The following is a 22,380-nucleotide window of genomic DNA, read 5'->3' on the forward strand; positions in this document are numbered from 1 at the left end:
GCTGGGGCAGGAGAATTGCTTCAGCCTAGGAAATTGAGGCTGCAGTTGCTATGATCTTGTGACTGTAATCCAGCCTGGGTGACAGAAAAAGACTCTGTTTCAAAAAATAAACACATAAAATAAAGAGAATCAACAACTCAGTGGAACAGCATATACCTCAAATTACTGATATTATTTTGGAATTTGTAAACAAACTTGTATACAAATGGAGAGTAACAATTTAAGACAGTGGCTGAGAAGACAGACGAGAGCTAAACGGCCCAGGTTCAAATACTGGCTTCACCATTTTACTACTGCAGGTCCCTTTATATGCCTCCATTTCCTCATCTGTAAAATAGGGCTAAAAATAGTACCTAACTCAGGATTTTCATTACAATTAAATGCTATTAATTCATATAAAGCACTTAGAACAGTGCCTGAGACATAGTAAATACTCGATAAATGATAAACCTCCATTCAAAATGTTTATTTAGCTAATCCTTTGGTTAAGGATAATATAGTCATTTAAACTAGCCAAACAATTTCTCTGAATGCTTGGAAAACCTCACTTTGACAAGTTTAGATATTTTAATCATATGCTTTAACCTGTGTATTTCCCTAGTGAACGTCTAAATCTCAATCCATCATCAACCTTCAATATGCCACCTGATTCCTAAAATGGTCCTGAAATACACATGTCCTTCCTTATTACTGATTTCCCTTCCCTCTTTCATTATACTTATAGAATTATTATTACTATTAATTTATTTATTTATCTTGAGAGACAGGGTATTCCTCTGTTGTCTAGGCTGGAGTACACTGGTGCAATCACAACTCATTGCAGCCTCAACCTCCTGGGCTCAAGAGATCCTCCCACCTCAGCCTCTGCAGTAGCTGGGACTACAGGTATAAGCCACCACACCTGATGAATTTTTTTTTTTTTTTTTTTTTTTTTGTAGAGATGAGGTTTCACTTTGTTGCCCAGGCTGGTCTTGAATCCCTGGGCTCAAGTGATCCTCCAGCCTCAGTTTCTCAAAGTGCTGGGATTACAGGCAGGACCACCACACCAGGCTTAGAATGATATATTTTAACAAACTACACTAATTCATTTTAAATTCTCTGTGTACTAAAAATCTCCCAGCTAGTTTGTGAATTACCTGAGGAAAGCTGTATGATCATTTCCCATATTCCTAAACTCCAGATCTCCTATATTTCCAATCATCTACCACCATATGCATTTCTACTGATATGCCTGCACGTAAACCCATCTTACTTGAAACCAAACCCATACTTGTCTCTCTGCCATCCTACAATGCTTCCTAGGCTCCATGTTACCAAATCAAGCATTCTAGAAATTCCTCTGACATTTCCATTTCTCCCACATCAAATTGACCACCAAGTCCTGTGGTTATACTACTATGATCAGTTAATATAGTGAATCACATTAATGAGTTTTCTAACATTAAGCCATTTTGATTCTTAGGATAAACTCTTTGAAAAATTTTTTTTCAGATTATAAAAATAAAGTTTATTTATTGTGAAGAATTTTTAAAATCCAGAAAATAAAAGTTATCTGTAATTCTACCACAAGAGATTACTGTTAACATTTTAATATATTTCCTTCCAGGCATATTTTTGAATGACTTTTTAAAAAACCAAAATTAAGGCTTGTCATGGTGGCTCACGCCTGTAATCCCAGCACTTTGAGAGGCCGAGGCGGGCGGATCATCTGAGGTCAGGAGTTCAAGACCAGCCTGGCCAACATAGTGAAACCCCATCTCTACTAAAAATACAAAAATTAGCCAGGCGTGGTAGCAGGCACCTGTAATCCCAGCTACTCGGGAGGCTGAGGCAGGAGGAACGCTTGAACCCGGGAGGCGGAGGTTGCAGTGAGCTGAGATCACATCATTGCACTCCAGCCTGGGGGACAAGAGCGAGATTTCGTCTCAAAAAAAAAAAAAAAAATTAAAATCATATACATTTTCTAATCATTTCACTTCATATGTAAGAGTGCTTCATATTAAATGTTTTTCAAAAATAAGATATTGATATGTTTTGTAAAAGCAATAAACAATTACATTGAAGAGGTTGTAAATATTCATAGAACAAACGAAAAAAATCCTATCATAGTATTTGTGCAAATTTTTATAGCTCTTGGTAAAATTTCCAGTGACAACATCCTACACAGATTAAAAAAAGCTGAATCACAGCTAACTTTGGCTGAAAGTGAAGATGATGTGTTCTGAAAATTAGATGACTCAAAAAGCAGCTCTGATGATCATAAAGCCAGTGATGTCAAACATGCATATAACTTTGAATATAACGGTTGTGAAATTTAAGAGATAAAAGCCCTTGTTTTTAAATTAATATTTTATATTTATAAAATGTGAATTAACTAAATTAATAAACTAAATACAAATGTAGTGGAAAAAATCAGATTTCAATGCTTTATAATATTCCATGATATAATGTACCATTTACCATTAGGTGGTAAATTCCACCTAATTGAAGGGTAAAAGCAGCACAAGAAAGGCAGTCAACAAATTGTATAAGGGAAAAGTTAGGAAAAACTCTGAAGAATGTAAGTACAAATAAGACCACAGAGAAGCACGGGTGTAAAGCCCCTATAGCCCTATACGGCCTCCACACACACCAGGCCTATGTCATCCAAGAGTCTGGAATGCAATCGAAGTCCAGAAAGCCTCCAACTGGAAGCTTTAATTACATCTCCTATTGCAGATGTGTTTAGAAGAGTATACCAGAAGCCATTATCCTAAGCAAACTAACAAAGGAACAGAAAACCAAATACCGCATGTTCTCACCTATAAGTGGGAGCTAAATGATGAGAATACATGCACACATACAGGGGAACAACGCACACCAGAGTTTACCAAAGGGCGGAGGGTGGGAGGATCAGGAAAAATAACTAATGGATACTAGGCTTAATACCTGGGTGATGTAATAATCTGTACAACAAATCCCCAAGACACACGCTTACCTATGTAACAAATCTGCACATCCTGCACATGTACCCCTGAATTTAAAACAAAAGTTAAACAACAACGAAAAAACAAAATAAAGGAGTATACCAATATAGTCATCATTTTGGTAAGCTTTCTTCTTTCATCACAATAAGCATACATCAGAAATCTTCCATCAAGCAGGCATAGCCACAAATTTTCACTGTCTTGTGTCACACCTCTATCAACTCTGTGCCATAATTCAGTCCACAGGGATTATTATCTCATCATTCCCCATGACTACAAGTTGGTCCACTCTCCACTGACGGAACTTGGTAAAGCTTGGTATTCCAGGTCCCTTGTTAAGATATATCTATTCCAGAGTGGGAAATAAAACACATGAAAATTTTGAGAGCCTACTACCTTTGTAACATTCCTGGGGATCCAATGTGCTGTGGCAAGTAATATATCTCCTCTGAAGTTAAAGTCAATATGCATTTTCAGTAAGAAACAGGCACAATGTGACTCTGGGAATGGCCATAGGTCTGGCTGGGTGTGAAAACAGCAAGGCTCTGATATTTATTACAAGATAGTATATTGGAAGTTCACAACACATAACGGCAAAATGATTGCTTATTAATCACCTGTAGATGTTAAGTCAGTTTTTTTCAACTATCTCATTATTTGCACAATAGTTTCATAAATTCAGGGGTCATGGTGGCATAGGTTTGTGATTATGCATAGATTCGACAGTGTAGACTTTCCCCTCAAGGAGGTTCCAGTATCCTAATCCAGTTTAGCCACTGAACACCTAATTTGCTAGTAGCGAAAAACACCAAAATCTCAATATGGCACAAAGCACTGCAGAGATCAGCCAGCCATCAAGTAGCAGGTTGATTACCCTGGTCCCACTTCATCTCAGAGGGACTGGTAATTCCTCACTTGAACGAGCCCACTCTAGATGTGGAAGTGCCCACCCTCCTTGCCATGCTTCTAATCAGTAATACATCTGTAGTCTTACTAAATGAATTATTCACCATATCACACTATTTTTTGACCCAGAAACTCATTTTACAGCAAAGCAAATGAAGACTGTAGGGTTCATGAAATTCACTGTTCTCATCACGAACATCACTACCCAGAAGCAGGTTTTATAAAATGCTGAAGATACATAGTGCCAGATGGGTTACAACACTTTGTGATATTTGGATATTTTCCTAGACAAAATTGCTTCTGAACAAGGCACTCAGCTTACAGCAAAAGTGAAAGAACTGCTTCTCATTTACTAGGTTTCTTACGGCTTCAAAGCAACCAACTTTCAGAGTGCCAGCTGGGTGAAAACACCTTGAGGAATGTTGTTTCACCAGATGCAGTACATGCTCTGAAAGAGCAATCAGTGTATGATACTATTTTTCCTTCAGCAGAAAAACATGGGCCTAGAAAGCAAGGACTGTAGGCGGGAGTGGCAATTCACATATCACAACTAAGATTCATGTGCAAATTTTTTGCCTTCTATCCTTATGACTCAAGGCTCTGCTCATTTTAAGATTTTACTATCTGTCCAAGGGAGGCCTGTGTACTCATTTTTTTCTATTATAAATAATACCACATTGATTATATGTAGAAAAACTTTGTCTATTTCTTCGGGTACTATTCTTTAGTTAACTACACTCTTTTTCTTTAAAGTGAAAAGTATGAGCAAAGTGAATATTTTATGAATAAATTACATAAAAGGAAGGGAAAAAATTGAAAGTCATATTTATTGTATTGACATAACTGAAGCATAAATGAAATTCAAAAAACTTTGGGTAAATAAACACCAATAGGAAGAAGATTTCAAAATGCCATTTAAAAAGTGCATGCATTAGGAGATATACCTAATGCTAAATGACGAGTTAATGGGTGCAGGAAATCAACATGGCACATGGATACATATGTAACAAACCTGCACATTGTGCACATGTACCCTAAAACCTAAAGTATAATAAAAAAAAAAAAGTTCATGAACATATTACAAATAAAAACCATGTTTACTAAATTAACATACTACTTGGAATTTAAAAAAAAAAAGTTTTAAACCTTAACTCCTAACACTTCCCAGTAGCATTTTCATGCCAGCGGTATCATGCTGCCTATAATTCTCAGAACACACCATGCTGTTTCCTAACTGCCTGTCTCATGCTGTTGCTGTTGGCTTGCCTCCCTTATACAGGAAAAACTCCTATCTGTTCCTCGAAATCAAGCTCAGATGCTGGCTCCTCTGGGAAGCCTTCACTTGTATCAACCCCCCTCTTACCCTTTTTCCCCAATAGAAAAAACCTATTTTTCAGTTCTTTATATATACATTTCTATTACTATATTTATCTGAGTAAGAGTTCAAGGATCTGCCTGAATTATAAAGCATCATATCCAAAACCTGAAAAAAAATGAATAATCTTTTAACCGTAAGACAATCAGATTCCAAGGAAGCAAAGAGGAAAAAGAAAAAAGCAAAGACTAGTTGGGAAATGGAAAGAGGCTATGGAATACATAAACTTGTCTTAAAGGTAGTATACTATATAATAATACTTTTGCTTCTCTTTACCATTTGGTTTGCTCTGTCAATTAATTTTATTTATAACCAAAAAAAAACAATTCTAAAACAAGATCTATACAGCTGTGCCAGAAGTAGCTACAAAACTGGAGTTTGCCACTTTTCTTTTTGGCTCTCTTTTTATAAATCCATTTTTTGTACATGTACATATGATACCAAACATTACAAAGAAAGCAATCCAAGGAGTAGACTTACCAAAATGTCTGATTTTTTGCTCATATTTTTGCATAAATGATTCTGATTTATCTTCATCTTCTGTGTCTTTTCTTTTATCTTGATTAATAAAACTCTAAGAAAAAATTTTAGAAATTTAAATCAGATTTTAAATTCTAATTGAATCTTCTTTCTCAGATACTGAACACCTAGCAATTCTTCCTATAGACAATATATGTGGTATAGTATCATACTGATATTACATGATTAAATTCATCTGTTAAACTATTTTTAAAAATTAAAATTTTCTTGTATGGGAGTCTTATTAATTTTGTCTAAAATGATATATGAGGACGGGCGTGGTGGCTCACGCCTGTAATCCCAGCACTTTGGGAGGCCGAGGTGGGTGGATCACGAGGTCAGGAGTTCAAGACCAGCCTGGCCAACATAGTGAAACCCCGTCTCTACTAAAAATACAAAAAATAGCTGGGCGTGGTGGCGGACACCTGTAATCCCAGCTACTTGGGAGGCTGAGGCAGGAGAATCTCACGTGAACCCGAGAGGCAGAGGTTGTAGTGAGCTGAGATCATGCCACTGCACTCCAGCCTGGGCAACAGAACAAGACTCCATCTCACAAAAAAATACATATGATATAGCTGTGGATATAGGTTCATCTTAGAAATCATACAGAAAAACAACTGAATTAACCTGTTTGGTAAGCTGAATTTCCCAATTAAAAGCAGGTATAGAAACATCCTTTATATTTTACATGCATAATTTACTTGTGCATTATTTAATTTCTATAAATATTTGCAACTCTTGCCTAATCTTTCCAGTTCTTGCTGGAAATAAACTCAGAAATTCAAAGCACATAGAGAATAAATGATATTTACTGTAAATTCTTTATTAAGACATAAACCAGAAATAGACGTTGTTGTTGCGTGTCTTTTTTTTTTTTTTTTTTTTGAGATGGAGTCTTGCTCTGTCATCCAGGGTGGAGTACAGTGGCACAATCATAGCTCACTGCAGCCTCAACCTCTTGGGGTCAAGTGATCCTCCCACCTTAGCCTCCAGAGTAGCTGGGACTACAGGTGTTAGCCACCATATCCAGCTAATTTTTAAATTTTTTGTAGAGACGAGGTCTTGCTATACTGCCCAGGCTGGTCTTGAACTCCTGGGTTCAAGCAATCCCTTCACGTTGGCCTTCCAATGTGCTGGGATTATAGGCATGAGCCACTGTGCCTGGCCCTTTGTTGCATTTCTAATAAACTTCTTAGACGACACCAAACAGTTTGATTTTTGAAGTCAAGTACAAATTTCTATTAAGGAAGTACTTATTTTCAGTTAAATAAGTCATAAAATATACCAAGAATAAAGTTTGTATCTAGCTAGAAAAACTGGCAGAAGTTTCTTAGAACATTCTGTGATCATATTTATACCATTATCATCACTGCCAAAAATAAAAATTGCAAACTAGATCACTGCCAGTTTATAATCAGGAAGCACTCAAAAGTTTACATATTTCAAAATAAAAGATTTTTTCTTCATACAGTCTGCCATCTAGACCAGCACTGTCCAACAGAAATACAATCCAAGTCACAAATGTAATTTAAAGTTTTCTACTAGCCACGTTAAAAAGCAAAAAGAAACAGATGACATTAATAAATTATTTTATTTATCTTAACATATCCAACCTATTATCATTTCAACATGTAAGCAATACAAAACAATTATTAATATTTTACTTTTTTTTGGCACTAAGTCATTGGAATCTGGTGTGTATTTTACACTTACAGCACATCTCAATTCGGACTAGCCACATTTCAAGCACTCAATAGCACATGTGGCTAGTAGCTATCAAGTTGGATAGCGCAGATCTAGACCAGTCCTCTCAAGTCTCAAGCTCCCAGACAAAACCAGTGTAGGATTTTGAGCAAATGACTGGAACATAAAGATAGTCCTAATTAATTTGTGAGATAAATGTAGGCTGTCTTAGAACCTAAGTTTAAAGAAATAATTAAAAGCAGAGACAAAATGAAAATATTTTCTTTGTGACCACTGTGTTAAAGAAGAGACATTAACTTTACAAAACAAGAAACACTACTTTGAACATTCCTTCTGGAAGAAAACAATTATTTTAAATAGTTTTGGGATATAAATGCAGAGCAGAAAATAACACGAGACACACCCCTTAAAACAATATATACAGATATAGCAAATGACTCAGATAAAGAATGATCCCATTGTGGAGGGGGAGAAAAAGTATATATAAATTAGTACAGGCACAGAGAAAGTCGAGAAAGATATGACTCACTGTTAAAGTACTGATAGGGCTAGCGGCAATGTACACTTATCTATGTGTGTTACTGACTGCTGTAGCAGAACTAGAGCTGGTCCAGGGAAAGGCAATTAAAAAAGTTCATGACAGTAGGTGAAAGCAGATGCCAAGAGGACAATTAACAAGTTTGCGATGGGTCTCACTGTTGCCCAGGCTACAGTGTAGTGGCACAATCTCAGCTCACTGCAACCTCTACCTCCTGGGTTCAAGTAATCCTCAAGCCTCAGCCTCCTAAGTAGCTGGGACTAAGGCAATACAGGCACATGCCATCATACTCAGCTAATTTTTGTATTTTTTATGGAGACAGGGTTTCATCATGTCACCCAAACTGGTTTTGAACTCCTGGACTTAAGTGATCTGCCTGCCTTGGCCTCCCAAAGTGCTGGGATTACAGGCGTGGACAACTAAGCCTGGTCTATTTTTCAATAAATATCATTTTATTCCACATTTAAAACACTAGCTCATGAAGTTTTGCCTTTTCTTCCCTTTTCATGCATTTGAAAATCAACCTCTAGAAACTCTAGTTTTCAAATTGGAAAACTGAGGTATAAAACCCTGAAGTTTGAAAAACATGGGATTTTAAAAGTCTAAGCCTTCATTCTTAAAGGCGCTTAATAAAGGATATTCAACACTTCTCTTTATCTTATCTCTCAATCCCATGGTCAGGAACTTCTCACATTTAACCCACCACTAAGTTATCAAGTCACTCTACTTATTTTTCCACTTAGTTTCTTCATTTATAAAAATAAGGTGGTTGCATTAAAGGTACTCTAAAGTAGTGATAATCAATGTAGGGGGTACAAAATATGAGATGTGGAGGAAAATATTTCATAACTGATATATTTTCCCATCCTTACATCAAATTTTTGTGAATGTTTTTTAATATATGTAATATTTGGCAGTACATTTACATAAATATGTATTTCAGACTGGTCACTTAACTGCCTGGAGTCTGTGGCTCTACAGCAAGAGCTTTGAGACTTTTTGACTTTCATAAACTTTTCAAGCACCTTTCATAAGCTGTCAAAATTGAACACTGTTTATGGGATTCTGCTGTTTTGCTACCAAATACGCACAACTGGTTTGTACAAACATTTCAGTTTTTCTTCTTTCATTATGGCCCAATAAAAGGTCATACCTTATTAAAAACGTCCTTGCTAATGGCATCCATGCTCCACAGACACATCTTCTCTCCTTGTACCAGAGCTGCTTCTTTCTGTCGCCACTCTTCTTCCCGTTGCCTCAGTTCTGATACTGCTGTTTGTGCTTTAGCATGCTCCTGATCCAAGGACTCAGAATTATGCAGTGCTAAGCTACCGAGTTTCTGTTGAGCTTCAGCAAGATTCCATTTGCACGCCACAGAGCTCTTCACAAACTCTTTCTGCTTTTGGCAAGCCAATTCAATTCCATGGCTATACATCTGGATAAAAACAGTATTTGTAAGAAATGAAGAAAGCAATGGATGTTTGTGCAGCACAGTTCAATTTTTCTTAATTCAAAGGATTTCTGTACAATATTTTGGTATATAGTATATCCTGTGTTCTAGGTCTGCAGTCATGTTTTTATATCTTAGTCCTTGTTTCATCAACTACTTTTAAACTTCTTTGTTAATTTATGCCTATCCCCTGACAACCAACAGCAACAAAAAGCCTGGTAACTATCACAGCGTCTTGCATAAAGCTAGTGCCTAACAAACATTTAATTAATAGTCTTCATAATCCTGAACAAGCAGAATAATGAGAACAAAGCTTAAATCTAGTTCATCACCTCAATACTCAACATGCTGACAAACCAGGCCTTTATAATTTTGTTCTCCAAATTCTTCACTACAAAAAAACCTCCTTTTATCTAGAAGTAATCGTTTCTTGGTTTCTACTTTCTATCTGCATTTTTTCAATCCTTGGTGATTTGACAAGGTCTTATTGGATATTTCTATTTATAACTGATTATATCAGACAGATATCCTTTAATTTATTCCTAATCAAAACAGGCAAAGTATATATATACTTTGTGATGGAGTCTCGCTCTGTCACCAGGCTAGAGTGCAAAGGTGCGATCTCAGTTCACTGCAACCTCTGCCTCTGGGGTTTACGTGATTTTCCTGCCTCAGCCTCCCAAGTACCTGGGACTATAGGCATGTGCCACCACGCCCAGCTAATTTTTGTATTTTTAGTAAAGACAGGGTTTCACCATGTTGGCCAGGATGGTCTCCATCTCTTGACCTCGTGATCTACCCACCTTGGCCTCCCAAAGTGCTGGGATTACAGGCGTGAGCCACTGTGCCTGGTCGCAAAGTTACATTTCTTAAAAGTGACAATGGTCTACCCTGCTGACTGTACTACTCCGAAGCAGTAGTAGTTTTATTTACTTAATTACGACATGTAAAGTACTGTGATAGACATTCAATACCCTATATTCCTTGGCTCTATAAAACAAAAGCTGAAGGCACATTCTTTATGACTTCTTAGTCAAATGTAGATCAACTTCAGAATAATTTCTCTCCAATCTGTTCCCATATCTGCATCACTATTCAAGCCCTTATAATTTCACATGTGAATCATACAAATGCAGACTCTTATCCCAAGCCATTCTCCACTCCACTAGACTGGAGTGATCTTTCCAAAAAATGAATCTGATCTTTTTTTTTCATTCTTAGCTTTGGGATAAAGTATATACTCTGTGGCAAAGCCCTTCGTGATGTCATTTCCCATTACCTCTCTAGACTCAGTTCCCATTGCCCTTCTACTTGTTTGCTTATTCTTCCCTTTCCCACCCTTGTCCCTCACTTCAATTCGGCAATCTTGTTTCTTCAAGGTAACTCCTACAGAAACTCCTATCTTCATCCAGATTCTGGCATGCCCTAAACTTTTTCTGACCCAGTCTCTCCTGACCCAAGTTATGCATATTTCTATTGTGGTGTTTTTCATACAATATCATGCTTATTTGTTTACTGACGTGGTGGCAAACAATTCTGAGGCAAGTACTAACCAAGGACCCTACCTCTTAGCTGAGTCTTCAGGCAAACTCAGGTTTGTACTGGGACAAATGTGGACACTGTTGCTATTCAGATATTTTATTTACTCATTCAGCAGGTTTGGAGCCCAGGTACTATAAACCATGTCCCTAACTAACCAAATAAAATATTTATTTTTACTTTTTGTTATCTTAGAATAGGATCAAGAATAACTGTAGACTAGCTATGCTTAAAACAGGACAAGGAAAAGGAGAAAAATTAAGCTACAAAACTTATTTTGTAAGAAAAGATGTAAGAACTTTTGTATATAAAACTTCTTTTGGCTGGGCTCAGTGGCTCATGCCTGTAATCCCAGCACTTTGTGAAGCCGAGGCGGGTGGATTACCTGAGGTCAGGAGTTCGAAACCAGCCTGGCCAACATGGCAAAACCCCGTCTCTACTAAAAATATTTTTAAAATTAGCTGGGCATGGCCGGGAGCTGTGGCTTACACCTGTAATCCCAGCACTTCAGGAGGCCGAGGCAGGCAGATCACGAGGAGGAGATGGAGACCATCCTGGCTAACATGGTGAAACCTCGTCTCTACTAAAAATACAAAAAATTAGCTGGGCGTGGTGGCAGGCGCCTGCAGTCCCAGCTACTTGGGAGGCTAAGGCAGGAGAATGGCATGAACCCGGGAGGCGGAGGTTGCAGTGAGCCAAGATTGCGCCACTGCACTCCAGCCTGGGCGATACAGCGAGACTCCGCCTCAAAAAAAAAAAAAAAAATTAGCTGGGCACGGTGGTGGGCACCTGTAATCCCAGCTACTCAGGAGGCTGAGGCAGGAGAATCACATGAGCCTGGGAGGCGGAGGCTGTGGCGAGCCAATATCATGCCATTGCACTCCAGCCTGGGCAACACAGCAAGACACCGTCTAAAAAAAAGAAAAGACAATATATCAAGAAAAGTAATATGGTAATATGGATAAATAGAAATTATCTTGCATTTTCAAATTATTTGGGAGCAAATATTCTTTTCTTAAATTGAACAATTCTAAAAATAATTTATGTCTTAATTCTCCTCAAACTACCCAGACAACATTTGGCCATTTGGGCAAACTATCCAACACGTATTCAGATGATTAAATAAAATATTAGGTCACATTCTAATCTATGACCATATGGAAATTTTAGAGGGACATTAAACATGATCTGCCTTTACATTAATTGGATCTAAGAACTACATATCACATATTACATTGAGAAGTCTAGATCCCCCTTATTTGACAAAATTAAGCCAAAGCTGTTTTTTAGGATTATAAAATGTTAGTCAATTAAACATTTTATTTTTTCCAAATATTCCAATCCAAAAATTTAAGTCTTAAAGCCAGCAAGACCAACAAGTAGGTTTGTAATAAACACATGAACTTAGAATTAATAATCAGTTTGCAAAAAAAAAAATTTTTTTTTTTTTTGAGACAAGAGTTTCACTCTTGTTGCCCAGGCTGGAGTGCAGTGGCGTAGTCTCGGCTCACTGAAAGCTCCGCCTCCCGGGTTCACGCCATTCTCCTGCCTCAGCCTCTCCGAGTAGCTGGGACTACAGGCGCCCGCCACCACGCCCGGCTAAGTTTTTGTATTTTTAGTAGAGACGGGGTTTCACCATGGTCTCGATCTCCAGACCTCGTGATCCACCCGCCTCGGCCTCCCAAAGTGCTGGGATTACAAGCGTGAGCCACCGCGCCCGGCCCAGGCTGGTCTTGAACTCCCCACTTCAGGTGATCCACCTGCCTCGGCCACCCAAAGTGCGGGATTACAGGCGTAAGCCACTGCGCCTGGCCCACTTTGCAAATTTTAATACCATTTAAAGGTAGTTACAGTACTTCACACGGTGGGCAGTGCAGTAGGTGGGAAAATATACTGGACTAGGAGTCATAAGTGGGTTCTAGTTTTAACCTGGCCACTAACTAGTTACATGGCCACAGGGAAATCACTTTTAATGAGAGAGATAAGCTTACTCACTTCTAAAATCTCTTTCAGCTAAACAAATTTAGACGTGCACAAGTAAGAAATTAACATACAGATATTCCTCTAGATTACTTCTGTAATTCAACCACAATGCACTGAAATTCTTGACACCCTTTTTTCTCTTCATATGCCTTCAATATTGACAATGGCACCTGTTGTTCACTCTTCTTTCCTCCCTAACACATCATGTGCTTATAATACATTTTGTATATAAAGATGACACTAGTGATCCAAAATTAGTGGGTGACTAATGATGGACCCATCAACTCTCATTCTGTCCTCCTAAAAAATGTCTTGTAGTTCCCCAGTGACTAGCTGGCCAAAGTACAGACAGTGGTTATGAAACAGCATTTTTCTCTGTGTGAAGCCAACTAACCCTGTTAGCTGGGCATAAGATTGATAACGTCACGCTTACTGGCAAGCAATTTAACTCATCCTCATTAACATCTAGCAAAGTAAGTTGAGAGGAAAACTACTATTAAATCTGTTACACTCTTGGGAACCCCGTTTTGCAAGAAGGCGGCAGACACTTATGATCCATTGAACATATTAGTGTTTAATCTGTGATCCTGAAATATACTTCCAAAACACACACGGATTCGGAGAAAAAAACAGGACAAGGTGATGCGAGTATGTAAGTACCCCCTAAGATAGGACCCTGAAAAATCCTTAATAGTGTATCACATTTGGATACGTTTCAATGGCAGGAAGGCAGGAATGCTGGATTGAAAACACAATACCAGGAACCTAAGAGAAGTCTGAAGGAAAAGACAAGTATATGCGTACACATTTTCACTGGAGAATGACGTGAAGCAAAACTAAAAAAGAAAACAGTAAGGCAAAGATGGTCACGCGAATGGGAGAGGTGTACGCCAGCGTCAAAAGCGAGGTTTAAAGAATTCACTCAGTTGTCAACATCGGTGAAAATCGCACGTGAAATCTTTGTCAGGACTCAGTGTGATGCTGAACTACAATCATTCCCTGTTCCTATCAACTATGCACAAGTATGCTAGATCCTTTAACAGAATAAAGTGCTCGGGGAAATCCTCTCACAAGAGGACAAAGGGTCAATGTTACAGCATGAGCCGCCCCAAATCTGGGTGCTGTCAGGAAGGGGAGATGGAGGAAGGTATTCCAAGGGTGAATAGGAATCAGCCAAGGTGAAAGAAAAGGTGTGCGTGGAGCTGGCGGTTGGTAATATATGGCCACACCGTCTCCCCTCCGAAGATGCTATAAAGGGGTGGGATGGCATCAGGCGTCAGGTCCCAGGTCCCCGGCCCCCGGCAGTGAGGTGGGCGTAGAAAAAGGCGTAGAAGAGGGTCTGAGAGACGCGGCATTCCAGGGGTTTGGCGACAGCACCACTCCATCCCTCCGCAGAACGCAGGCCCCCCTCTCACCTGGGCGCCGCCGCCCGGCAGCTGCGGGCAGCGGGGAGAACTGGGGAACACGTCCAAGTCACTCTCTTCCTCAGCCTCACTCTCGGCCCGAGGGAGGCTCCAGGGTCCCGGAGGCGGCCACGGTTGTTCCATGTCCGGCTGCTCCGGGTCCTACAACCGCCCCCGGCCCTACAACTGCCACTGCCAACAGACTTGGCGTGAGTGGAACCTGCTGCGCCGAGCCAGAACCCCAGCCGGGGGCCGGGGCCGTTACCCAGAATCCCTCTACTGGCCGCGACGCCGCTGTACACCCCGCGATAGCCTGGGCCTAGCCACCGGCGGACAGCGGAAGAAATAGTCGGCACGGTGCGTCACTTCCTGTTGGGGCGGGGCTGTGGAGGCGCGCCCAGGCCCTTTGCGTGTAGGGGGTGGATCTGCAATTGTATTCATGTTTTAAGCCCCGTTCTCTTGCAGCTTTTCGGCACTGCAAACTGAACCGCTAATGGCGCTATGGGTGGAGAAACGTTTGTTAGGTAACGTTATATATTGTTATCTGGTGTTCCCTATACCGAAAACGGCGGGTCCTGGCCGCCGGGAGGTACTCGGACCAGGTGTCCCCTTTGCATGTTGCTTGAAAATTGCAACTCATTCCTTTACATTGACATTTAAACCAGTGACTCTAAGGCAGAGTTGAGACGGAGAGAGGAGAATTTTGAACAAGCGGAGCCAATTTTCCTCTCATTTCTAATTACAGGCAACAACAGAATTCTGCGAAACTTGGTTGGTTGCAGGAGTACACCAAAAATAAAGTACCGGAGCGAGCACGGCTTCAAAAAAATTAGCATCAGTACCGCTAGCAGCGAACGCATAAGAAGGGCTTCCTGTATGCCTACGTATCTTGTTTAAGCCTAAAGATATGTACTCTGTTTATCCCCTTTTTTTGAGAGAAGGAAATAGACCCAACATGCCCGAGATCACACATTTTACAAGGAAGAGGTAGGATCCAGCCCCAGGGAGTTTAACTTCAAAACTTGCACCTTTAACAGTCAGGTCTTGCTGCCCTACTCATAAAGAGACCCAAATAAAAACAACATGACGCCATTTTTTTTCCATGTATTTAGATTGGCAAACTTGTGAAGTCGCTTAATACCAAATGTGTACCAAGACGTAAGGAAATGATGTGAGAATGTCATTAGTGTAACCTTTTAAGAGGAGTAATTTGACGATATGAGAGGCTTGAGCGGATTGATTCAGCAATTTCACCACTAAGAAAGTATGCAACAATTATTTTTGTGCCAATATCCAAAGATTTACTGCAAAGATTTCTGGCAGCAATTTTTGTGTGTGTGTGTGGCAAGAAAAAAAAAGCATTCTAATTGTCCATCGATAGAGGAACTTAAATTATGGAATATTAATACAATGGGATATTACCCGTTTTTAAAAAAGTAAATTGTATCCAAATATGCTAATATGTAAATACCTCAAAAAGGTATTGAGTTTTAAACAAAGCAACTTGCAGAATTAAACATATGCGTACGTATACAGAGAGAGGAGAAGAGAGAGGGATGGTATTTGTTTACGTGCGTGTGTGTGTGTGTGTGTGTGTGTGTGTGTGTGTGCAGAACATTCCTGGAGGATATACAAGAAACTGTTAATGATTACCTCTGCTGGGTGAGCCTAGGAAGGAAAGCTTCTGAGGATCTTTACTTTCCACATTTAGCTTCCCTGTACTATGCTGTTTGAATATTTTTCCAATGAATGTATACCATAATTATAGTATTGTAACAGTACAAGATCATAGCAGTACAAGATTACTATAAAATTAATTATAAATAAAAGCTGAGAATCACTTTTGTACCTAAACCTTTTGAATTTAGGGGTGAAAGTCACAGGAGAGACTGGAAAGGGAGGAAGAAAAGAAAAACATTTTTCTCTTTGCTTCCATGAAGCCACAAAGTGCTTTGAATAGTGCCTGGCATAAAGTAAGCCCTATATAAACGCTAATGCTGTTAGTTTTTCTCCTACCTCTTTCACTACTTCTCCTCAGTCTTCTTTCCTTCTAGCTGACCTCTAACTTTAGAGTTCCTCATATTTTGGCCAGTGAGGAGAATCCTGTCTATTCCTGTGGCTTTAAATAACATCTGTGTATCTATAATTCTCAAATTGAAATCCAAGTCCTGACCTTACCCCTGTGCTCCAGACTCATGTCTACCCGCTGATTTGTCATCTCTTTTTGAATGTTTCATACACATCTTAAATTTAACACATCCAAACCCTTGATCTCACCCCCTTCCCTAAACTTCTTTGGGTCTTCTCCGTGTCAAACAATGGCATCACCATCCAGTCCAAAACCTAGAGTTCAGCCTTAGTTCCTCCCTCTCCTTTACCTCTCATACCAACAGCAAGTCCTGCTGTTTTTACCCCCAAATACATCTTGAATCTATGTTCTCTCCTGCTTTACTGCATACTCCCTAGGCCAGAACACTATGATTGCTTCTCAGAACTACTGCAGTAGTCTTCCATGCTTCTGTTCCATTCTTGCTCCTTACAATCTCTTCATACTCTTGCCAGAGAGATTTTTAAAAAATACATAAATCATATCATGTCTCACCCCTGCTATATCAATTATATGCTTTCAATGCAAATAACTGAAACCCCAGCTAAAAGAAACCTAAACTGTAAGGACATTTATTGTGTATTTAACAAAAACAATGATCCCAGGATAGGCTTAGCAGTTCGAAGATGTCATTAAAGATTCAGGTTCAGGCCAGGTGTATTGGCCTACACCTGTAATCCCAGCACTTTGTGAGGCCAAGGCGAGTGGATCACTTGAGGCCAGGAGTTCGAGACTAGCCTGGCCAACATGGCAAAACCCCATCTCTACTAAAAATAGAAAAATTAGCCAGACCTGGTGGTGAATGCCTGTAATCCCAGCTACCCGGGAGGTGGAGGTTGCAGTGAGCTGAGATCGCACCATTGCACTCCAGCCTGGGTGACAGAGCGAGACTGTGTGGCCAAAAAAAAAAAAAAGAAAGAAAAAAAAAGAGTCAGTTTCTTTCAATCCCTGTCCCTCCTCCCCAGCATCCTAAATCTGTTTACTTTCATCTTCAGGCTTGTTACATCATGGTTGCAGGATGGCTGCTACAGCTCTGGACATCACATCAAAATATTGCAGAAGCTAAAGCAGGAAGAGAGAGAAGGAGGCAAAACAGCTTAATTCGCTTGTGGCTCTCATATGAAGAATAAAGATATTTCCCGAAAACTTCTAGTGAAATCCTTATATCTTATTGGCCAGAACTGGCTTAAATAAATTATGATTTGTTGTCTGGAGCTGGATGCATTGCTACCTAAACAAAACTGGAGTTCTGTTAGCAAGGAGGAAGAGTTTGTGGCAGTAAGGTAGGCAATCACATTCTCTGCCATAATTGATAAAGTTCCTGTGAAACCTAGTGGCAGCCTAATTCCTGAGTGTCATTCCTTTCTTTCTTTCTTTTTTTTTTTTGTTGAGGTGGAGTCTCGCTCTGTCTCCCAGGCTGGAGTGCATGGACTGCGGTGGCGCCACCTCAGCTCACGGCAACCTCCACCTCCTGGGTTCAAGCGAGTCTCCTACCTCAGCCTCCCGAGTAGCTGGGATTACAGGTCTGCACCACCACACCCAGCTGATTTTTGTATTTTTAGTAGAGATGGGGTTTCACTATGTTGGCCCGGCTGGTCTTGAACTCCTGACCTCAGGTGATCCATCCGCCTCGGCCTCCCAAAGTGCTGGGATTACCGGTGTGCACCACTGCACCCTGCCCTGAGTGTCATTTCTTAAACCCTCTCCCTAACACCTTCCTTGCCCTTTCCCACCCCAAAATCTCTCTTGGACTCCTTTCAGTTCCTCAAACATGGCAGTTCCTTTCCTAACTCATGGCCCTTTCGAGTTGCTATTCCCTTTGCCTTTTCTCTTACTTTGAAAGGCTTTCTAGTGGTCATGCTTTTCTTCTTAGATCTTAGACCAAATCTCATACTCTCAGGCCAATGTGGCCAGTGAGTCTAAATGAGGTTCTCATTTCTTCAACCTGTTCTATTTTACCACCTTCTATATTTCCTTTCTACTACTCATCATACTACTATTTTATGTTCACTTAGTTATTATGTTTCTTCCCCCAATAGAATGTAAGCTCCATGAGAGCACAGATTGTTTCTTATTCACTCTTGTACTTACATGGCTCAGAAAAGTACCTGGCTTACAGTAGACAATAAATGTGGGCTGAATAAATGGATAGAGAATGAATGAATGGAAACAAGGATAAAAGAAAAGCTTAAATAAAGGCAGAAGATGGTGAAAAAGGAATAGAAAGAAGTATATTTTGGTAGGAGATAAGGAGTGGATATAATGATATCAGAAGTAGCCTCATCTTGAGCCATTGCTGACTTCAGGATCTGAATCCTGTGCCCTGGCATAGTAAACATTTATTTTTGGAAACAGTTCTTGCTATGTTACCTAGGTTGGTCTCAAACTCCTGGGCTCAAGAGATCCTCCTGCCTCAGCCTCTCAAGTGGCTGGGATTACAGGCATGTACCACCAGGCCCAGCTCCAGTAGACACTTTTTAAACAAGTCTTGGAACTTAATCATACTCTTCTACTTTCTTATTTTGGATAATAAATAAAATTCCTTGGAAATTGCTTTGGGTCATAATTTGCCTATTACTCCCATGGACATAGAGCTAGCCAGCTGAAACTCAAAGGAGCAAATTAGGTTTTTTTCTGAGTAGAAATTACTTTTAAATGGAAAGACTATGTAGTCCAAAATGCCCAAGGGCAGCCCTTGTGGAAGGACTTGTGTTGCATCATTATGTAAGCATTGAGCCTACAAATGCCAGTAAATCAAAGCACAAGCCAAAGAGTAACATATGAGTCTGACTCATGAGCTCTAATAAAGTTGGGCGAAACAGAACCCATGTGTGGGTCCACATTCCAAATGACTTCAAGATTGTTAAAAGCTGTGCAATTGCAATTTGATTCCTTCCTTGGAAGATTCCTGGAAAATTCTTGAGAAGTGTGTATATGTAAAGAAATACTCAAATTGTCAGCTCCTGTTTTGGATATTCATGCAGAGATCACTATTATAATACAGCGCTGGCCGGGCGCAGTGGCTCATGCCTGTAATCCCAGCACTTTGGGAGGCCGAGGCAGGCAGATCATGAGGTCAGGAGATCGAGACCATCCTGGCTAACACAGTGAAACCCTGTCTCTACTAAAAATACAAACAATTAGCTGGGCGTGGTGGCGGGCGTCTGTCGTCCCATCTACTTGGGAGGCTGAGGCAGGAGAATGGCGTGAACCCAGGAGGCGGAGCTTGCAGTGAGCCGAGATCGTGCCATTGCACTCCAGCCTGGGCAACAGAGCGAGACTCTGTCTGAAAAAAAAAAAAAAAAAGCAAAAAAAAACCAGCACTACTTTTTCCCCTTTAAGTGGATGTCCCTCTGAATTACTTGTAAAGTATTATTACACACCACAATAATTTTCTCATCTCATCTGCATTTGAGGTGAATAGATCCACTATATTTTCTCTTTCCAGTATGTGTAAGACTTATATTGAAGGGAATTTTATATGTTAAAGGTTTTTTTTAAATTGTTATTATGATTTTTTTTAAGAGATAAGATTGTGCTCTGTTACACAGGCTGGAGTGCAGTGGCAAGATGATAACACACTGCAGCTTCTAACATCTGGGCTCAAGGGATCCTCCCGCGTCAGCCGCCTGAATAGCTAGGATTACGAGTGCACGCTGCTATGCCCATCTAATTTTTTTTTTAATGTAGACATGGGTTCTCACTATGTTGTCCAGGCTGGTCTTGAACTCCTGACCTCAAGTAATCCTCTGGCCTCTGCCTCACAAAGCACTGGGATTACAGGTGTCAGCCACCATGCCCAGCCTCTTGTGAGTATTTTTTTAACACACAAAAGAATAAAATTACAGAAACCCCATTCATCCATCACCCACAGTCAATAATTATCAAGATTTTACAACATTTGCTTTATCTATTCCTTTTATTCATTGACTGGAATACTTAAAAGCAAAATCTTAGACGTTAAATCATTTTACCAACATATACCTTAATATATGTCTCTAAACAATGTTAATATTTGCCTTACATAAACACAAGGGCATTATCATATATATAAAATTCCCATTTATCGTATATATAGAAATTAATTGCTTGGTGTTATCTAATGCCCAAACCATAATCAAATTTCCCTGACAGGCTGGGCGTGGTGGCTCATGCCTGTATTCCCAGCTCTTTGAGAGGCCAACACAGGCGGATCACCTGAGGTCAGGAGTTCAAGACTAGGCTGACCAACATGGAGAAACCCTGTCTCTACTAAAGTTACAAAAGATTAGCCGGGCGTGGTGGTGCATGCCTGTAATCCCATCTACTGGGGAGGCTGAGGCAGGAGAATCACTTGAACCCGGGAGGCGGAGGTTGCAATGAGCCAAGATTGCACCATTGCACTCCAGCCTAGGTAACAGGAGCGAAACTCTGTCTCAAAAAAAGAAAAAATTCCCTGATAGTCTCAAATATTACATTTGGTTTGTTTGAATTAATGTCCCAACAAAGTCCACATATTCCATTTGGTTATGAGGTCTCTTAAGTATCTTTTAATCTAGATCAGTTCCCTCACCTCTTCCTTTTTTTTTTTTTTTTTTTAAATGCCATTGACTTATTGCAGATTAACTGGGTTAGGGGTCTTATAGGATGTCCCAGATTCTATTTATTTATTTATTTATAGATAGAGTTTCACTCTTGTTGCCCAGGCTGAAGTGCAATGGCAGGATCTCAGCTCACCGCAACTTCTGCCTCCCAGGTTCAAGTGATTCTTCTGCCTTAGCCTCTCCAGTAGCTGGAATTACAGGCATGCACCACCATGCCCAGCTAAGTTTTTTGCATATTTAGTAGAGACAGGGTTTCTCCATGTTGGTCAGGCTGATCTCGAAATCCCGACCTCAGGTGATCCACCTGCGTTGGCCTCCCAAAGTGTTGGGATTACAGACGTGAGCCACTGCGCCCGGCTGTATTTATTCATTTATTTATTTGTTTGTTTACTTATTTATTTATTGAGACAAGGTCTCACTCTGTGGGCCAGGCTGGAGTGCATGGCACAATCATGGCTCACTGCAGCCTCGACCACCCAGGCTCAGGTGATCCTCCCACCTCAGCCTCTCAGGTAGCTGGGACTGCACGTATGTGCTGGAATGTCCCATGTTCTGTTATAAATATGTCTGCCTGCTTCCTTGTGTTGTCATTAACATGTTTTTCTATCCTCCATATTTCCTTTAAGTGAAGTTAACTCTAGAGCAATGCTGCCCATTAGAACTTTCTGTGATGATAGAAATATTCTGCCTGCATTATCTAATACCAGTAGCCACTGGCAACATACGGGTATGTGTGCTTTAAATGTGACTAATGCAAGTGAGGAACTGGATTTTAAACGTATTTAGTTGGCCGGGCATGGTGGCTCACACCTGTAATCCTAGCACTTTGGGAGGCCAAGGCGGGCGGATCACCTGAGGTCAGAAGTTCGAGACCAGCCTGGACAACAACCCCATCTCTACTAAAAACACAAAAAATTAGCTGGGTGTGGCAGCGGGTGCCTGTAAACCCAGCTACTCAGGAGACTGAGGCAGGAGAATTGCTTGAACCCAGGAGGCAGAGGTTGCAGTCAGCCAAGATTGTGCCACTGCACCCCAGCCTGGGTGACAAGAGCGAGACTCCATCTCCAAATAAATAAATGTATTTAGTTTTAGTTCAGTTAGATAGCTATAAATGGCTACCATATTTTTATTATCGGACAGTGCAACTCTCAGTGTAGTTGATTAGATTCAACTACAACTTTCTTGGTAAACGTGCTTCATAGGTACTTCCTATGAATCACATAGGGAAGCATATAATGTACCTATAATGGTGCAGAGTGGGGCTGGAATTGATCAGTGAATTCATATGGCGACAGCCAGATTCTGCT

General features: G+C 40.2%; 1 protein-coding gene across 1 annotated transcript in view; it reads right to left on the reverse strand.

The window, feature by feature from the left end:
- CDC37L1 (cell division cycle 37 like 1, HSP90 cochaperone) overlaps positions 1 to 14,727 on the reverse strand; it is a 29,140-nt gene extending 14,413 nt beyond the window's left edge. Inside the window, exons 1-3 of the mRNA XM_055294326.2 lie at positions 14,396 to 14,727; positions 9,162 to 9,443; positions 5,728 to 5,821 (exon numbers count right to left, since the gene is read on the reverse strand). Of these exons, the coding sequence (XP_055150301.1) occupies positions 5,728 to 5,821; positions 9,162 to 9,443; positions 14,396 to 14,527 (508 nt within the window). The 5' untranslated portion in view covers positions 14,528 to 14,727. The remainder of the gene's footprint in view (positions 1 to 5,727; positions 5,822 to 9,161; positions 9,444 to 14,395) is intronic.
- Positions 14,728 to 22,380: the final 7,653 nt, after the last annotated feature.

The sequence above is a fragment of the Symphalangus syndactylus genome, chromosome 9, assembly GCF_028878055.3.
Source record: "Symphalangus syndactylus isolate Jambi chromosome 9, NHGRI_mSymSyn1-v2.1_pri, whole genome shotgun sequence".
In the NCBI taxonomy this organism is placed as follows: Eukaryota; Metazoa; Chordata; class Mammalia; order Primates; family Hylobatidae; genus Symphalangus; species Symphalangus syndactylus.